At 38.3% G+C, this 16,468-nt stretch overlaps 2 protein-coding genes across 4 annotated transcripts in view; one reads left to right on the top strand and one right to left on the bottom strand.

Annotated features, from left to right (window-relative positions):
* Positions 1-16,468, bottom strand: part of LOC134495821 (protein KHNYN-like) — a 239,956-nt gene that overhangs the window by 27,551 nt on the left and 195,937 nt on the right. The gene's annotated exons all lie outside the window — the stretch shown is intronic.
* Positions 11,625-12,524, top strand: LOC134496894 (vomeronasal type-2 receptor 26-like). Its single transcript, XM_063302610.1, has one exon. It carries the CDS (start codon positions 11,625-11,627, stop codon positions 12,522-12,524), a length of 900 nt encoding a protein of 299 aa, XP_063158680.1.

The following is a 16,468-nucleotide window of genomic DNA, read 5'->3' as shown; positions in this document are numbered from 1 at the left end:
TTCTTCTCTCTTTGACAGATGAAGATGCTAAATGTATGTACTACTTGAGAGAATATTTTATGGTGCTCTCTCTGCTAGCATAAGGGCTAGGATATAGATAGATAGATAGATAGATAGATAGATAGATAGATAGATAGATAGATAGATAGATTATAGTGGTTGTGTTGGTGGCAGTGGTAGTAGTAGTAGTAATAATAAATTTGGGTGGTATTCCATGAGTATAAATAAATGTCCCTATTGGAGTATTCATCCTCCTCACCATTCCACATAATATTTCACACTATCAAGGGTCAGATGTGTCCCACTTCAAAAGGTTCTCTCTCCAAGATTGAACACCTTGCCTCCTTGAGAGTTTTCTGAAGAGAAATCAGGTGGCATTGATTATTTGTCTGCCAGTTCTCAGCTGCATAACTTGTTTTGGAGTCTGTGATCAATTCTGGCAACCCTTCCTATGAATATGAGCTAGTTTCATAAGTAGCTCTGAAGATACATAAAAACTTGAGCTGCTTCTCCCCCATAATACACATTATATTATATAAATGATATAGATAGATACAGATACAGATAGATATATTGCATGGGTGAATGGAAATAAAACAAAACAATAGAAAGCTGATCTTTGAGCACTCCAGATGGGAATGAGTCCACTCATGGCTTCCACATAAATATCACTGTTTAAGAGATCTTTTAAGACATCTCTGATTGTAAGGCCTAAATATTTGTTTTGGATGAAACTTTGGCAAGATTCATATTCTTCCCCAACGCACTCATTCAGCATGTAAATCACACTGCAGATTTGTCACTCAGATATCTCAAAATATCCTGGCCTTTGCGTATGCCATAATGGAAATTAATGAAAATCCTCAGATACTACCCAATCTCTCCCTGGGCCTCCACATCTATAATAGCCATTTTGTGGCTACTTGGACTTACCTTGCCTCACTGGAGCTTCTCCAGTGATTGGCCTCTCCCCACAATGATGCACAGGTGAAACTAAATAAAAGAAAAACAGTAGAAATCTGATTTTCAAACCCAGCAGATGGGAATGAGTCCATTCATGGCCTCCAGATAAATATCACTGTTAAAGAGATATTTTACAACATTTGTGATTGATAGGGCTAAGTATTTGCTTTGGATGGAAATATAGCAAGACTCTGTACTCATTCCTCATGTAAATCACACTGCAGGTTTGTGACTCAGATCTATCTACATACCCTGGCCTTTGCTTTTGCTGTAATGGAGATTAATGAAAATCCTCAGATTTTACCCAATATCTCCCTGGGCTTCCACATCTATAATGGCCATTTTGTTGCAAGTTATATTTTTCTCGCCTCACTGGATCTTCTCTCCACATGGACCAACTCCATCCCTAACTACAAGTGTGATAGTAAAGATACTACTGTTGCAGTCATTGGGGGACCCGATACAGATGTGGGTTTCTTTATGGCAACCATTCTGAGCATCTACAAGGTACCACAGGTAAGATGTGCACTCAGGGTTTAGCTCCTGAACAAAGCCACAATATGACCCATAAGTCTTGTAGTGTACTACAATATTTTTAAACATTAAACATCAGTATGTAGTGTGGGATAGAATCTATAAAATAAAATACCACAAACAAAAGTGTTACAATCGATGAATTGCATCAGTAAAAATTCATAACATTGAACGATGAGTTAAGTATAAGAAATTTTTTTAAGAAGTAAAGGCATGACTGAATAGCCAGGTGAAAATGATGCTGGAAACTGCCTGTTGTACTGGGAAGTCAGATGAGCATCTTTTCGACTTCTGCATGAGATACAACATATACTCTTAAGATCTTGATCTTGATTGTGGTCTGCAGATAAGTTCCTTGAAATATCAAGGTCCAAATTGTGCAGGGCAAACTTCAGTAGTGAAAAGATGTTGGTTATTTTAAAGTACAAATCCTGACCAAGAATGTATACTAACACATACCATACCCACTGAACACTAATGCACAAATGTTTTATTGACATCATGAACTCACAGAACCTTCCTTTGCCTAGATGGAATGACATTTAAAAAGGAGACAAAGGAACATAAATTTGGATGGTCCCATTTAGCCTGCTGTCTCCTATTCTCTGTTTGGCCCAAGAATTCATATTACAGGAAATTTAACAAATGATTCCACACATTCCTCCTGAACACATTCAATGTTTCTCCATGAATTTCTCTGGATTGTTGGTTCCAGGGTTCAAATTTATCACCGCCCATCTCCCAAAAGGGACTCTTGATATTAACTTGATATTATTAATCAGAGTTCTATATCCAAGTCCAGACTTTCATCTTGAGGACAGCATTTCACATGTTTTAGGACCATGTCCTCCCTAAATCTTCTTTTTCCAGGGTTGATCATTCCTGGTTGCTTCCATCTCCCTTGTAGTATTTGATTTCTAGTTCCTTATATTTCTTCTGATTCAGAGTTCTTTTCCTTACAGCTCACTTATGGTTCTGCTCCAGTAATAAATGACCTGACCCGAAGCATTTTTTTCCAAAGGATGTTCCCTAGTGGGGACCATCAATATTCGGGGATCCTACAGCTGCTGCTTCTTTTCAGGTGGATCTGGATTGGAGTTATTTTTATGGATAATGTCACTGGATTGAGATTTGTACACATGGTGCTGCCCAAGTTTTCTGAAAAAGGCATCTGCTTTGATTTTATAGAATCTTTGCCTACACTGTATTTTTCCTCTGATGTTGGTGAAATGGTGGATGAATGGATCAATACGTACAAGGTGATTAGTGACAGCACAGCCAATGTTGTGCTCTTACATGGAGAAATTCATAGTATTATCTTTTTGATAATGTTCCCTCGTGTTGCAGAATTTGTGAATATACCACTCAAGACCAAGAGTAAAGTCTGGATTATGACAGCCCAGATGGAATTCACCTCAGTTCCCTTTGTCAAATACTTTGAAGTCGATATTATCCACGGTGCTCTATTGATTGCCCTTCATTCAACTGAGGTGATGGGATTTCAAACATTTCTTAAAAGAAGAAACCCAAAATTGGAAAGTGGAGATGGCTTCATCAAGGACTTTTGGCAACAGGCCTTTAACTGTCACTTCTCTCCTCCAAGTGGGGACAAGTTCAATGAAAATGTGTGCACTGGAGAGGAGATGGTGGAGACTCTGCCTGGGTCCATTTTTGAAACAACTATGAATAGCCACAGCTACAGCGTCTACAGTGCAGTTTACACCATGGCCCATGCTTTGCAATCCATGGATTCATCCCAGTTCAAACCCAGAATGAGAGCAGAGAGAAAGAGAAGGAAGACCATCAGTAAACAACCATGGCAGGTAATGTCCTGAATGGAGAAATGCAGAAAGGCTGATCACACCTCTAAAGCACTTACTGCAAAATTACAACCTAACATCTATTGTCTCATAATATTATGAATCATCAAATCCATATATCATGATTTCCTTTTTTTACTGTTTCATGTAAAAAGTCCAAAGAGGTCTTTCAATTAGCCTTAAAATCATTCAATGTCTTTTCTCTAATTAAAGCTGTCAGTTCCACCATTTCAGCCAGCTCCATTGACTTTACCATCTATTCTTCCATTTTAGGGAATCTCAGGTCTTTCCACTGTTGAGCATATAAAAGTCTAGCTGCAGTTTTCATATACTGTAGAAGAACAAAGTTCCATGAGATTTTACCAGTTGTTTAACCATCATTCCCCAAAGAAATATTTCTGGTTTCAATTGTAAATTAATCTTCAAAGATTTCTGAATTAATATATGTATTTCAGTTCAATTTTTTTTAGCTTCTTTACATGTCCACCAATGATGATAAAAAGTCCCTTCTTGTTGTTCACATATCCAACACCTAATTGCAGGCCTTTTGTGTCTTTTGGACAATAGTTCCGATGACAGAGACCATCGATACATCATTTTATAAAAATTCTCTTTAAGATCATAACATAATGTAAATATCAACCTTTTCCTCTATATATTGTCCCATTGTTCCATTTGTATAGTATATCCAAAATTTTAGCCCATTTTATCGTACATTCTTTAACTTGTTCATCTTCTTCAAATCTGAACAAAAGTTGATATATTTTAACAATAAAATGTTCATCATTTGAACATCTCCATTTCAAATTCAGTTTTATTATGTTCAAACTGAAAGTCCTTTTATCAACTTTACATCTTTCCATTAAGTGTACATGTGAAATACATATCCTTCTAATATATCTTATATATCCTATATATCCTTCTGATACCAAATCTTCCCTTGATCTTATTTTAACTTCTCTCTGGGAAAAATCTAATATATATCACTGTAAGTTAACCATTTCTACCTGGGTGCCATTTCCCTTCTGCAGTATGCTTCCTTTGGTGATAGCCATAAAGGTATTTTGGAGTCCCCGTGTTTCAATTTCAATTTCCATCCCCACATATCTACCTTGCTGATCAGTCAATATACATTGTGGTTTTAATTGGGAGTTGACATATAAAACAACTCCATTACATTTTGTTTAGTTTTTGTGGCCCTGCTGAAATAATTTTTTCTCCCAATTTTTTACAAATTAAATACTTTATATCTTTGTTTCTAAGATGAAGCTCTTGTAAAGAAATTACAACTTTTTTCAATTTTTTAAAATAATAAAATAGCTTTTTTTCCTTTTTGGAGGGGGAATGAGCCCCATCTATACTCCACATTAAACATTTGTAATCCATGGTTAAACCGATAATTGAGAAAAGTCTATACCAGTAGCACCTAATTCCAAATCACCTTTTTCAGAATCCTGTTTCTGGTGTGGTTTTCAGCCAGTCACCTCTACAACCCCCATTTGAATCTCTTCCAAATCTCTTCTAAACTTTTCCAAAAATTCTCTGGCCTTTTCAACAGTATTCAAACTTGTAAGCTTGCTGGGGTCACCATGAGTGAGTTGGGCAGCCATATAAATTTGTTAAATAAAATAAATAAATACATTCACTTGAAATCTTCTCTGTTGGAAAGTAAAAATTGCACCCACTAATTTCTCCCAACAAAATGGAATCTCCTTTTGCTTTAACACCTTAGTTGAAAACCAATCGTCTTTTCTTTTACATAGAATTCAAATAGGAATTTCTTTTAAAATAATTATATCTGCATTATCAATTTTCAATCTAGAATTAAAATGCTGTTGCAAAATTTGATCTCTTGTCCTTTTCCTTACAAGATGCACCGGAACATCCCTTGGAACATGGCCTATTATGAGTTAGTCCCAAATACTTTGTCAATCTCCTCATCAATATTGTCTTCTTCACAGTCTAAAAAAATCAGAAATGGTCCTGGACAACCTTTCTCCTGACATCTTCATCTGGAGCCTCTGGGATGGCTCAAAATCTCAGACAAATTAATTTCTCTTTAAGTTCCAAGAGGGCCAAATTATTCCTCTTCCAAATTCTGTATCTCTGATGCCTCTTTTATTCTCTCAAATTTCCATTCTGTCCATAGTTTTATTTCTCCAGATATATTTTTTTAACTATCTCTCTAGTAAAAGAAAGTTGGAAGTCATTCTTCTTGTATCTTTGTTTCTTTCATTTTCTTTTTCTTTCTGCACGCCTGTTTTCTTTCTTTTGTCGTTCTTTTCTCTTTCTTACTTTCTTTCATAATTATTAGTTCTTGTTTGATTTTATCTTTCTATTCTTAAATAAAATAAACATATTGGCGGGCAGGGGGGGGAAAGAACCTCCAATGCACTCCAGGTATCTTCACTCAGCACAGAAAGCTTTTTTCTGTCCTAAGTTTGGAGCAGAGTCTTTCCATTTTGAAATTGTAATTTGAAGGTGAAAACAAATGATGGGAACTCCTTAAAAATGCAACTTATTTTCGTATAAAGGAATGGCATGCACACATATATTATGCACTTTTTTTGTTTATTCGTTCAGTCACTTCCGACTCTTCGTGACTTCATGGACCAGCCCACTCCAGAGCTTCCTGTCGGTCGTCAACACCCCCAGCTCCCCCAGGGACGAGTCCGTCACCTCTAGAATATCATCCATCCACCTTGCCCTTGGTCGGCCCCTCTTCCTTTTGCCCTCCACTCTCCCCAGCATCAGCATCTTCTCCAGGGTGTCCTGTCTTCTTTACCAGGATTCTTTTTGCTATTTTCTGCCTGCATAGACTGATGCAAAAGGACCAGGAAGCAGGAAGTTCACATTCTTCTTTTTATAAAACTTTATTATTTTCAAAATATAGTTAAGATACAAACAAAAGAGAGGAGAGAAGAGATAGAAAACAGAACTAAAGAAAAAAGAACAAACTATACAAGTGTCAGTAGAAAGAAAACAGAAAAGGAAAGTGACTTCCGACTTCCTCCGATGAAGATATAGATAAGTTTACAAATCTAATATCTTACAATTAATTAACCTATCTTAACATTATTTCTATTAGAGCAAACCTTTTAATCTCTAAAACCCCAAAACATCATTTATTTCTATTACAAGCAAGGAGACCAAAAGTGATTGCCAAGTTGATATAAATGCAGAAACAGAATGATCTCTTATTAAAGCTGTTAATTTAGCCATTTGAGCCATGTCCATTAGTTCAACAACCCAATCTTCAACCGCGGGTATTTGTGGATCTTTCCGTCATTGTGCATATAACAGTCTTGCAGCTGTGATCATGTATAACAGCAGCACTCCATGTTGTTTCTCAAATTCCTCTTCCATCAATCCCAAAAGAAAAAGTTCTGGTTTTCTTTGTATATTTACTTTAAGAATCTTTTCAATAGTAACACATCTTTGATTCCAGAACTTTTTAGCCTTCTCACAAGTCCACCAAAGATGGTCACAGTTTCCTTCACCCTGTAAACATTTCCAACAGCTGTTAGTTACACCATTATACATTTCTGACAACTTATCAGGAGTTAGATACCAACGACACATCATCTTATCGAAGTTTTATTTCAAGTATATCTTATAATTCAGCATAACTTTCAGACCTTTCGTCCACATATTCTCCCATTGATCCAACGTTATATTACATCCAAAATTCTTAGCCCATTTGGTCATGCAGTCCTGAACTTGTTCATCTTCCATATTCATCTGTAACAAAATCTTATACATCGTAGTAATAACATGATCATCATTTATACAAAAGTCCATTTCAAACTGAGTTATTTCATTAACAAATTTATAATTCTTTTTGTCCAATTTGAAACATTCTACCAGCTGCATATAGGTAAACCAATAACATATAAATCCATCCAACTCTAACGTTTCCCTTGTTTTCATTTTTGGTTCGCCCTCCTCAAACTTTGACAAATCTTTATATTTTAACCAACTTATAGCTCCCACATTTTCTCTTCTAACAAATGCTTCCTGAGGTGACAACCATAAAGGTACATTTGGAGATAGCCTTACCTTATATTTGTTCCAGATTCTCAGTATGGCATTCCTGATAAAATGATCTTTAAAGTCCTTGTTAACTGTAGCTTTGTCATATGATAAATAAGGATGCCATCCGCATCTTAATTCATGTCCTTCAAGCTGTCGTGACTTCTCGTTCTCCGAGGTAATCCATTCCTTCATCCAAAGCAAACAACAGGCATCAAAGTACAATTTCAAATTAGGCAGGCCCAAACCTCCTCGTTCTTTGGCATCCTGTAACAGTTTCTATTTAATGCTTGGTTTCTTGCCTTGCCAAATAAATTTGGAAGTATCTCTCTGCCATTCTTTAAATGGTAAATCTGTTGACAAAATTGGTAAAGTCTGGAAAAGAAACAGCATCCTAGGCAAAACATTCATCTTAGTCACAGATATTCTTCCCAAGAGAGACAATTGCAATTTCCCCCATCTTATCAAAGCTTTTTTTTTAGCGTTCCAAATTTTAACATAATTATTTTGAAATGACATACTGTTTTTAATTGACAAAATTTCCCCCAGATATCTGACCGTTTTTTCAATCTGAAATCCCATCTTACCCATCAATAAGTCTTGATTGGATAGGGTCCTGTTTTTAGTTAACTTTTTAGTTTTTTGTTTATTTACTTTAAGACCTGCCAATGACCCAAATTCTTTCAGTTTCTTCATCAAATGTTCTGCAGTTTCCAGGGGATCCTGTAATATCAAAACTAAATCGTCAGCAAAAGCTCTTAATTTAATTTCCTCTGGTTTAATTTTCCGTCCCTTTCTTCGTTTGTCACTTCTAATGTCTCTGTCTAAAACTTTCAGTACAAAGATAAACAACAAAGGTGATAGAGGACATCCTTGTCTTGTTCCTTTTGGTATCTGACACGGTTCAGTCAGTTCATCATTTGCCTTTTGTGGTATAGAAATTGCCTTGATTCCTCGAATAAGATATTCTCCAAAGTCCATTATTTCCAAAACTATAAACAGAAAGCTCCAGTTCAAATGATCAAAGGCTTTTTCTGCATCTAAAAAGATAAGAGCTGCCTGGCATTCGTTAACGTATTGTAGATATTCTGTGACTTTCAAGACCACTCTCACATTGCCTTTCAAGTGTCTTTTTGGTAAAAATCCAGATTGATCCTGATGAATAATTTCTTATAAAACTTTTTTCATTCTCTCTGCCAACACCGGTGTAAATATTTTGTAGTCATTATTCAACAAAGATAGTGGTCTATGGTTTTTTTACTACGCAAGGATCTTGTCCTTCTTTTAGTATGAAATCAACATTAGCCTCGTTCTATGAATCTGGCATTAAAGATCCTGACAGAATTCATCAATATTTCAAAAGGTAGCAAAATCTGTGTAATGTTTGCCTAATCCCAAATACTCAGTCTCACAAGCTCGGGCTTAAAGATAACTGATTTATTAAAGGAATAGTATGCAAATACAGAGAAAGCTGAGAATGAGCAAAAGCGCACCAAATACAAACTTAAAAGCATTGCCTGTGAGCAAGTTCTGCCCCCATCCCTCGTCAGTGCGCACCCCCTCCCAGGTGCTAGGAACCGTTAGACGCGCCTGGGAAAGTAACCTTGAGCAGGAGCGCAAACCCAAGCATACATTCCAAGCCCTCAAAACAACGGAGGGCGGAGGAATGGAAAAAGCCTGGATGGGCGAAGGGACACGGAACAGAAGATGACATGTGAAACGTTACGATGTTAACAGAACATTGAAATGGGTAACATGACAATCTGGTCTTCAAAACATTTATAATATCGTGGAGATAAACCATCAGGTCCTGGTGCTTTCCCCAACTTTGTTTTTTTAAATAGCTTCAACTATTTCAAAAGTAGTTATAGGATCATTCAGTATTGATTTCTGTGACTGTGTAAGTTTAGGTAAATTTTGTCTATTCAAGTACTCATCCATCTTTTCCAGAGAGATTTCTTGTTTTTTATGCAGGTAAGAGTAGAAGCTATGAAATACTTTTTTAACCTTTTCATTATCCAAAAGTTCCACATCTCCTTCACATCCGAAGTTCACATTCTGATTGAGGAACACTACATCAAAAGTTGAGGAAAGATCTTCCCAGTGTGAAGAGGAGACCAAAAGGTTTCCTTGATGAAGACATGGCCTTTCTTTTCCTCCATCCTAATTTCTACCATCAATAGTTTATTGCTGGTGGAATTGTATCCGTTCCAATCATAATGATAAAGCTGTGATGCATCATGACTGAAAGATTCAACAAGACTCAGAAGACTGACGCAGCAAAGATCGACACCGTTCCACTGTTGTTTACATCTGCTGTTCACCTAATGCTTGTTCTCTTTTTGACTTGTGTTTTTTAAAGTTTTTAAAGGTTTATAATAATAACAACAACAACAACAAAAAGAACAATTCTTTTGTATATATTAATTTTTTTTACCCTTGATGTTTGCCACCCAGAGTCACTTGTCTTGTGAGAAAGGTGGCCATGTGAAGTTGATGAATGAATAAATGAATGAATAAATAAATATGTCCAGAAGATTTTTTTCCAGAAGATGATCATGATTACTATGATGATGATGATGATTATGATGTTCAGGAATAATATACCATTGGCCATATTTATTTTAAAAAACCTGCCTGTGAATTAGGTGTTTAAAAAACATGTAACAAGTACAGGGTTTTACTATGACTATAAAGTATTATTTACAGCATATTAGACACATATCATTTATTCTCCCTCCTTTTTCTTCTTCTTTTTTTGCTTTTATCCCTTTCTCCTTCCATTTAGCTCCACCATTATTTAAGAAGACTCTCGTTTAACAATAGTCTTGGGGAAACTGTTTCTTTTGATGAAAACGGGGAACTGAACGCTGGGTTCGATGTTATCAATTGGGTGACATTTCCAAATCAGACCTTTCTTCGGGTCAAGGTGGGAAGCATTGATCCCTTTGCTCCAAATGACAAAGCCTTCTCCATTTCTGTGGATGCCATTGAGTGGCCCAGGCCATATCATAAGGTACAGTGAATACAGAGGGGGCAGGGGGGGGGGGTGTCTAATTCTTTGAAGATTTTTCAAGGACAAGTTTAATATTTGGACATGAAAATAAGTCTGTTGGCCTTTCCGATCAGGTTCCTGTTCCACACAATCCACACTGTTCCAAAGTTTAGATGACAAAAATCCCAGACTAAAATGTTTCATGGAGTTATAGCCCTTGAGATCAATGCAATCTCCCCTTCCCCCTGGCTTGGTGCTTTTCTGATTGCTTCCAAGGTCACTTCTTAATATCTTCCCTTCCTTTGGTGACTACTTCTGACAATTATATGGGGGAAGTGAATTCAGGGAAGGTGAGCCTCTAAAAGGAGCTGCTAAGGTATCATCATCTTCTTCACCTTCTCTTCCTTCCCCTTCCCCTTCTCCTTATTAAACCAACAAAGCAGTCATATGGTACCACAAAGAATTAGTTATCCATCATAGCCTTCTTGCGAACCAGTCAGTGAAGGGATCATCTGGAGGCCACTTTTATGTCTTTTGGGGGTTCTTTCTCTGCAACTGATAAAGCAGTAAAACAAGTAATTTGGATTTTCATTCCATTTTTCTTCCATTGGCTGATGATTCACAACTCTCCTTTTCCTGTCAATATTAAAATTTCTGCTCTCATTTACGCACAGGAAACACCCTCTTCCTTGTGTAATGATCTTTGCTATTTGGGTCGCAAGCGGACAAAGAAAGAAGGAAAACCTTTTTGCTGCTATGATTGCCTTCCATGCCCAGCTGGGGAGGTCGCAACCCAGATGGGTAAGTGACAGTCTTTTTGAGTTTCATTGGATCTCATTGTATTTGACTTGGGACCCATTGCAAGGGGATGTGAGGACAATCTGAGTGCAACATCTGTCACCCCTTTGAATGGCTGATCTGCCTGCAAAGTGGGTGTCAGCTTCCTCCTTTACAACTCCATTTTGTTCCTCCCAAGGCTCTCTACTAGGTGGAAGAGGAAGAACTCATTCGATGTAGTACATTTCCTTACATTTCAAAATCACTCTACATGTGAATAGCAGTTCCTGAGACTGGGTTAGCTGTAATGAGATAAGTCAGCTTTATTTTTGTTGTAGGAGGTCCCCCAGCTCTAAATTGTTCACATCTGTGAATGTTTGTGATTAGGAAACATTGCAACCTGGCTTGGAGCATTGAGATAAGGTATCTCTGGAACACTGGTGATCTGGATGCAGTACATGAAAAGCTTCTGTACAGAGAAATCATGCTTTTCTTTTTCAGACATGGATTCCTGCACCCCATGTCCAGAAGGTCATTATCCAAACAAAGAGCAGGATCACTGCATTCCCAAGGATGTAAGTTTTCTGAGCTACAGAGAACCTCTTGGGATCAGCCTGACCACTCTTGCTCTTTTCTTTGCTTGCACCACGGCTCTAGTGCTTTGGATCTTCCTTAAGTACAAGGAAACACCCATTGTCAAGGCCAACAATCGGAACCTCACCTATCTTCTGATCATTTCCCTCCTGCTCTCCTTCCTTTGCCCTTTGCTATTCATTGGTCAGCCAGACAAGGTGAGGTGTCTCCTTCGCCAAACCACTTTTGGCATTATCTTCTCAGTGGCAGTTTCTTGCATTTTGGCCAAAACCATCATTGTAGTTCTGGCTTTTATGGCCACCCAACCAGGCTCCAGGATCAGGAAATGGGTGGGGAAACCACTGGCCAACTCCATCGTCCTCTCCTGTTCCCTTACTCAAGGCGCTATATGTATGGTGTGGCTGGCAACCTTTCCCCCATTCCCTGATGCTGACATGCACTCTCTGGCTGAAGAAATTGTCCTGGAATGCAATGAGGGTTCAGCTATCATGTTCTACTGCATGCTGGGCTTTATGGGCTTCCTGGCCATGACCAGCTTCACCTTGGCTTTCCTAGGAAGGAAGTTACCGGACAATTTCAATGAAGCCAAGTTCATCACCTTCAGCATGATGGTCTTCTGCAGTGTCTGGCTCTCCTTTGTCCCAACCTACCTGAGCACGAGGGGGAAATATGTGGTAGCTGTGGAGGTCTTCTCTATCTTGGCTTCTAGTGTTGGGTTACTAGGCTGCATTTTCCCTCCCAAATGCTATATCATTTTGATCAGGCCTGAGCTGAATGACAAGCAGCAGCTGATGAGAAGGAGTCAATGACCTGGAATGTATAGAATGTCAGCCCTGTTAAACTAAGCTTTAGCTATTAGTCCCCTTGTGTGGTTTAAAATGGTCACAAGCACACCGCTATTTTAAGGTCAGTGCAAGCCTACACTTATTTGGTTAGTTAGTTTATATAGCTGTTCTCAATAGATCAATTCTTAAGGATTTCATAAATGTTTGGAGTGGCTTCTGGATTTCTGTTGAGAAGCTGTTGCACAGCCTTGGTGGTATTGCTGAGAAACCAGAAATTCTTCCTCTCTCTCATATTTCACATGGGGAGGAAACATCAGTATTCCATACTGGGAAATACATACTGGGGCAGTAACTGATCTTGGATGTGAAAATGATGGGCTAACCAATCTTGGCTGTGAAAAAATGCTAAGTAGTGCAATACCTGTTGAACACTTGGATGGGAGACCATCACAAATAATCTGTGTTGTATTCTAGACTGGGAGGTAAAATTCACTTGATGAATTAATCTCAGTGTAAATGAAGATGTAGGAAGGAAGTTGGTCAAAAGTCCTCACTGATATTTCTGAATGCAGTGCATATTCTTGATAGGTCAGTTGAGATATAAATGCAAAAGGAAGGATTCAAAGTGGGTTTATTGAATATATTTTGTAATAGTTATCTTGTTATTTCTTATCATCCTTAATGGCCTTTGCTGATTAAGATGGAGTGATTAAAGATTTGTTATAGAGAATGAGATGGTGATGTTGTTAATGTTGATTATACTTGCTGTGGATGATGGAGAGGTTTCTTCTTTTTCTGCATTTTTTTTTTATTTTTATGTATGTTTAGCCTATGTAGATTGTATTAGTTTTATCTGTATAATATAATATTCAATAAAATTATTATTAAAAGATAAAAGAAAACCAGGTTCCTGATCCACAATCACTATTCCATCACATCCTACAGTCCTCAGGCTCCGATCTCACCCTATCCCAGCAACTGGGAGAAAAGCCAGCTGTTTGGCTACAGCTGAAATTCTCAGAAAGTAGAGGTGAGAATTTGAAAGAAAAAAATTCAATGTATGAAGCAGTATCTAGACATGGTAAACAAAATCAATCCAGGTATTGGTGGAAACTAGATTTCAGTGCTAGTTTAGCATCACCCTTCCTCATTTTGCTGGGTTCTCTGCACTCAGGCTTAGAGATGAAAGTGTCCTATAGATAAAGGTCTGCTAGGAAGAGATAAAACCATCTTGCAGCTAAACTTACATTATGGATATGGAAGCTCAGTGAGATGCTTGGTTCGATCTGAGGAATTATATTAGGAGAAGGGAGTTGAGTTAGACCTGTCCACCAAGGAAGTCACAAACATTCAATTAGCTTGTATCCTACTGATGTCAGTACGTGTCTTCAATTAAATGTGGAACCACCCCAATCTCCCCATGAACTATTTTAGGGTTGAGCTAAAAGTTAGAGAAGTAAGCAGGCAACACATAATTGCTTTTCAGAATTTTCTACCAAAGGGCTAGTAAGAAAGATGAGAAGGTGACTTCTGTGAATTTCTCCAGAGGAAGAACAGGTTCTCTTACGGCTTCTCAAGAACCGGGTGCCCCCTAACCAGTATAAAAGAATATGAGAAGGCTGGAAAAGGAATGAGAGAGAGAAAGTAGGCATAGACATCAATAGGTAGCAGGCCAATCATTTGACAGCTTATCTCATGAATGGCAATATGCTCAGGTGGAAGGAAACCTAGGAAGAAATGTTTCAATTCATTCAAAGCCACTTAGCAGCCATAGTTATTTCAAGTTCTATGCCAAAATCGAATAAGACTGGAGGGTTCAACCTATTCAGTCTATTTCTGGTGTTTGCAGCCTTCACGCTAGTATGGACCTGGGGGCTGAGCTGATGAGTATCAGTTACCTATTTCATGTTAGCAGAATTGAAGAAAAGGCAAATGAGGAATATCAGCTATTTATGACAATGGGGTTTCTTGATATTGAAGCACCTTGTGATTGGGGAGAATAGCCCTGTTTAGGATTTCTACTCAAATTTTTGCATTCTGTGAAGGTAAATAAAGGTACATTAAAGGCCCCTGGGAGTTGGAGGGCCCTCAGAATACATAAGACCACAACAGTATTATTGCTACCATCATCCACGGTGGGGTTGGAATGTTACAGAGGCCCCATTCAAAGCACTGAAAGAAAGGTCAGTAGGAAAGGAGGTCTCTCTTGGGGACCCAACTGTATTTTTCCACATCTAAATGATTGCTTCCATATCTAAAATAAGAAACATTGCAATCCCCAGTTAAACTGACATTGCTCATCTGATGATGGATGAATTCTTGCAAAGAACATCAGTTTATCATATGTTTCCTCAGCAGAGCTGAAGAAAAAAGAAATATGAGAAAATTCTGAACTGAAGTTTAATGATCCAAATTTGGATTGGAACCCCACAAACTGTACAGAAATAAAAATATGGAGGTCAAATATGACATCTCAAAGAAAGCTCCAGTGAGGATGGCCTTTCATCGCAATCACATATTTGTCATCTTGCCTCTTTATACTCCATTTGCACATGCCCCTGTGCTGGTCTCTTGTTTTAGGAAGATGCATTCTTTTGAAACTATTTAGGAAAAGAGAAAACCTTTGCTGAAACAATAGCTTAGAAAATTATTTTCTTCTGCTACATTGGAAAGACTTCAGCAAGGGATCGTTACGTTGTCGTGGTGCTGGAGCTTGAGCACCTCAATGATGCCATGAGCTAAACTGTGAAGGGCCACCCAAGATGGGAAGGTCATGACAGAGAGGTCAGACTAAATGTGATCCCTGGGGAAGGTGATGGAAATCCACCCCAGTATTCTTGCCGTGAAAACTAAATGGATCAGTACAACCAGAGATATGTCAGTATACCATTTGATGAGACTCCCAGGTAGGAAGATGGACAAAATGCTACTGGGGAGGAACAGAAGATGGGTTCAACTAGCCCCAGATGTGATGACGTAGCTAGCTCAAAGCCGAAAGGATGGCTAGCGACCAACGGTGCTAGTGGTGAACGGCGAATCCGATGTTCTAAGGATCAACACACCACTGGAACCTGGAATGTAAGATCTATGAGCCAGGGCAAATTGGATGTGGTTATTGGTGAGATGTCAGGATTAAAGATAGACATTTAATATAGAACTGAAATGGACTGGAATGGGCCACTTCACATCAAATGACCACCAGATCTACTACTGTGGACAAGAGGACCACAGAAGAAATGGAGGAGCCTTCATAATTAATAGTCAAGTGGCTAAAGCAGTGCTTTGATACAATCCAAAAAAACGATAGAATGATCACAGTTTGAATTCAGGGCAAGCCAGCTAACACCACAGTGATCCAAATATACGCCCCAACCACAGATGCTGAAGAAGCTGAAGTAGATCAGTTCTATGAGGATCTGCAGCACCTACTAGATGCCTATAACAGAGGTTATTTTCATCACGGGAGACTGGAATGCTAAGGTGGGCAGTGAGATGACACCTGGAATTATAAGTAAGCATGGCCTGGGAGAACAAACCGAAGCAGGACATAGGCTGAGAGAATTTTGCCAAGACAACTCACTCTGCATAACAAACACTCTCTTCCAGCAACCTAAGAGATGGCTTTATACATGGACTTCACCAGATGGACAACACCGAAATCAGATTGCCTACATCATTTGCAGCCAAAGGTGGTGGACATCTATACAGTCACTAAAAACAAGACCTGGAGCTGACTGTAGTTCAGATCATGAACTTCTTCTTGCACAATTTAGGATCAGACTAAAGAGATCAGGGAAGACCCACAGATCAGCTAGATATGAGCTCACTAATATTCCTAAGGAATATGCAGTGGAGGTGAAGAATAGATTTAAGGGACTGGACTTAGTAGATAGGATCCCAGAAGAACTATGGACAGAAGTCCGCAACATTGTTCAAGAGGCAGCAACAAAATACATCCCAAAGAAAGA

Source organism: Candoia aspera, chromosome 4, assembly GCF_035149785.1.
Source record: "Candoia aspera isolate rCanAsp1 chromosome 4, rCanAsp1.hap2, whole genome shotgun sequence".
In the NCBI taxonomy this organism is placed as follows: Eukaryota; Metazoa; Chordata; class Lepidosauria; order Squamata; family Boidae; genus Candoia; species Candoia aspera.
This window is presented reverse-complemented; position numbering and strand designations above follow the sequence as displayed.

Bases quoted from the DNA above. Each gene is read 5' to 3' on its own strand.
- LOC134496894 (XM_063302610.1), top strand. From the start codon at position 11,625: ATGGATTCCTGCACCCCATGTCCAGAAGGTCATTATCCAAACAAAGAG.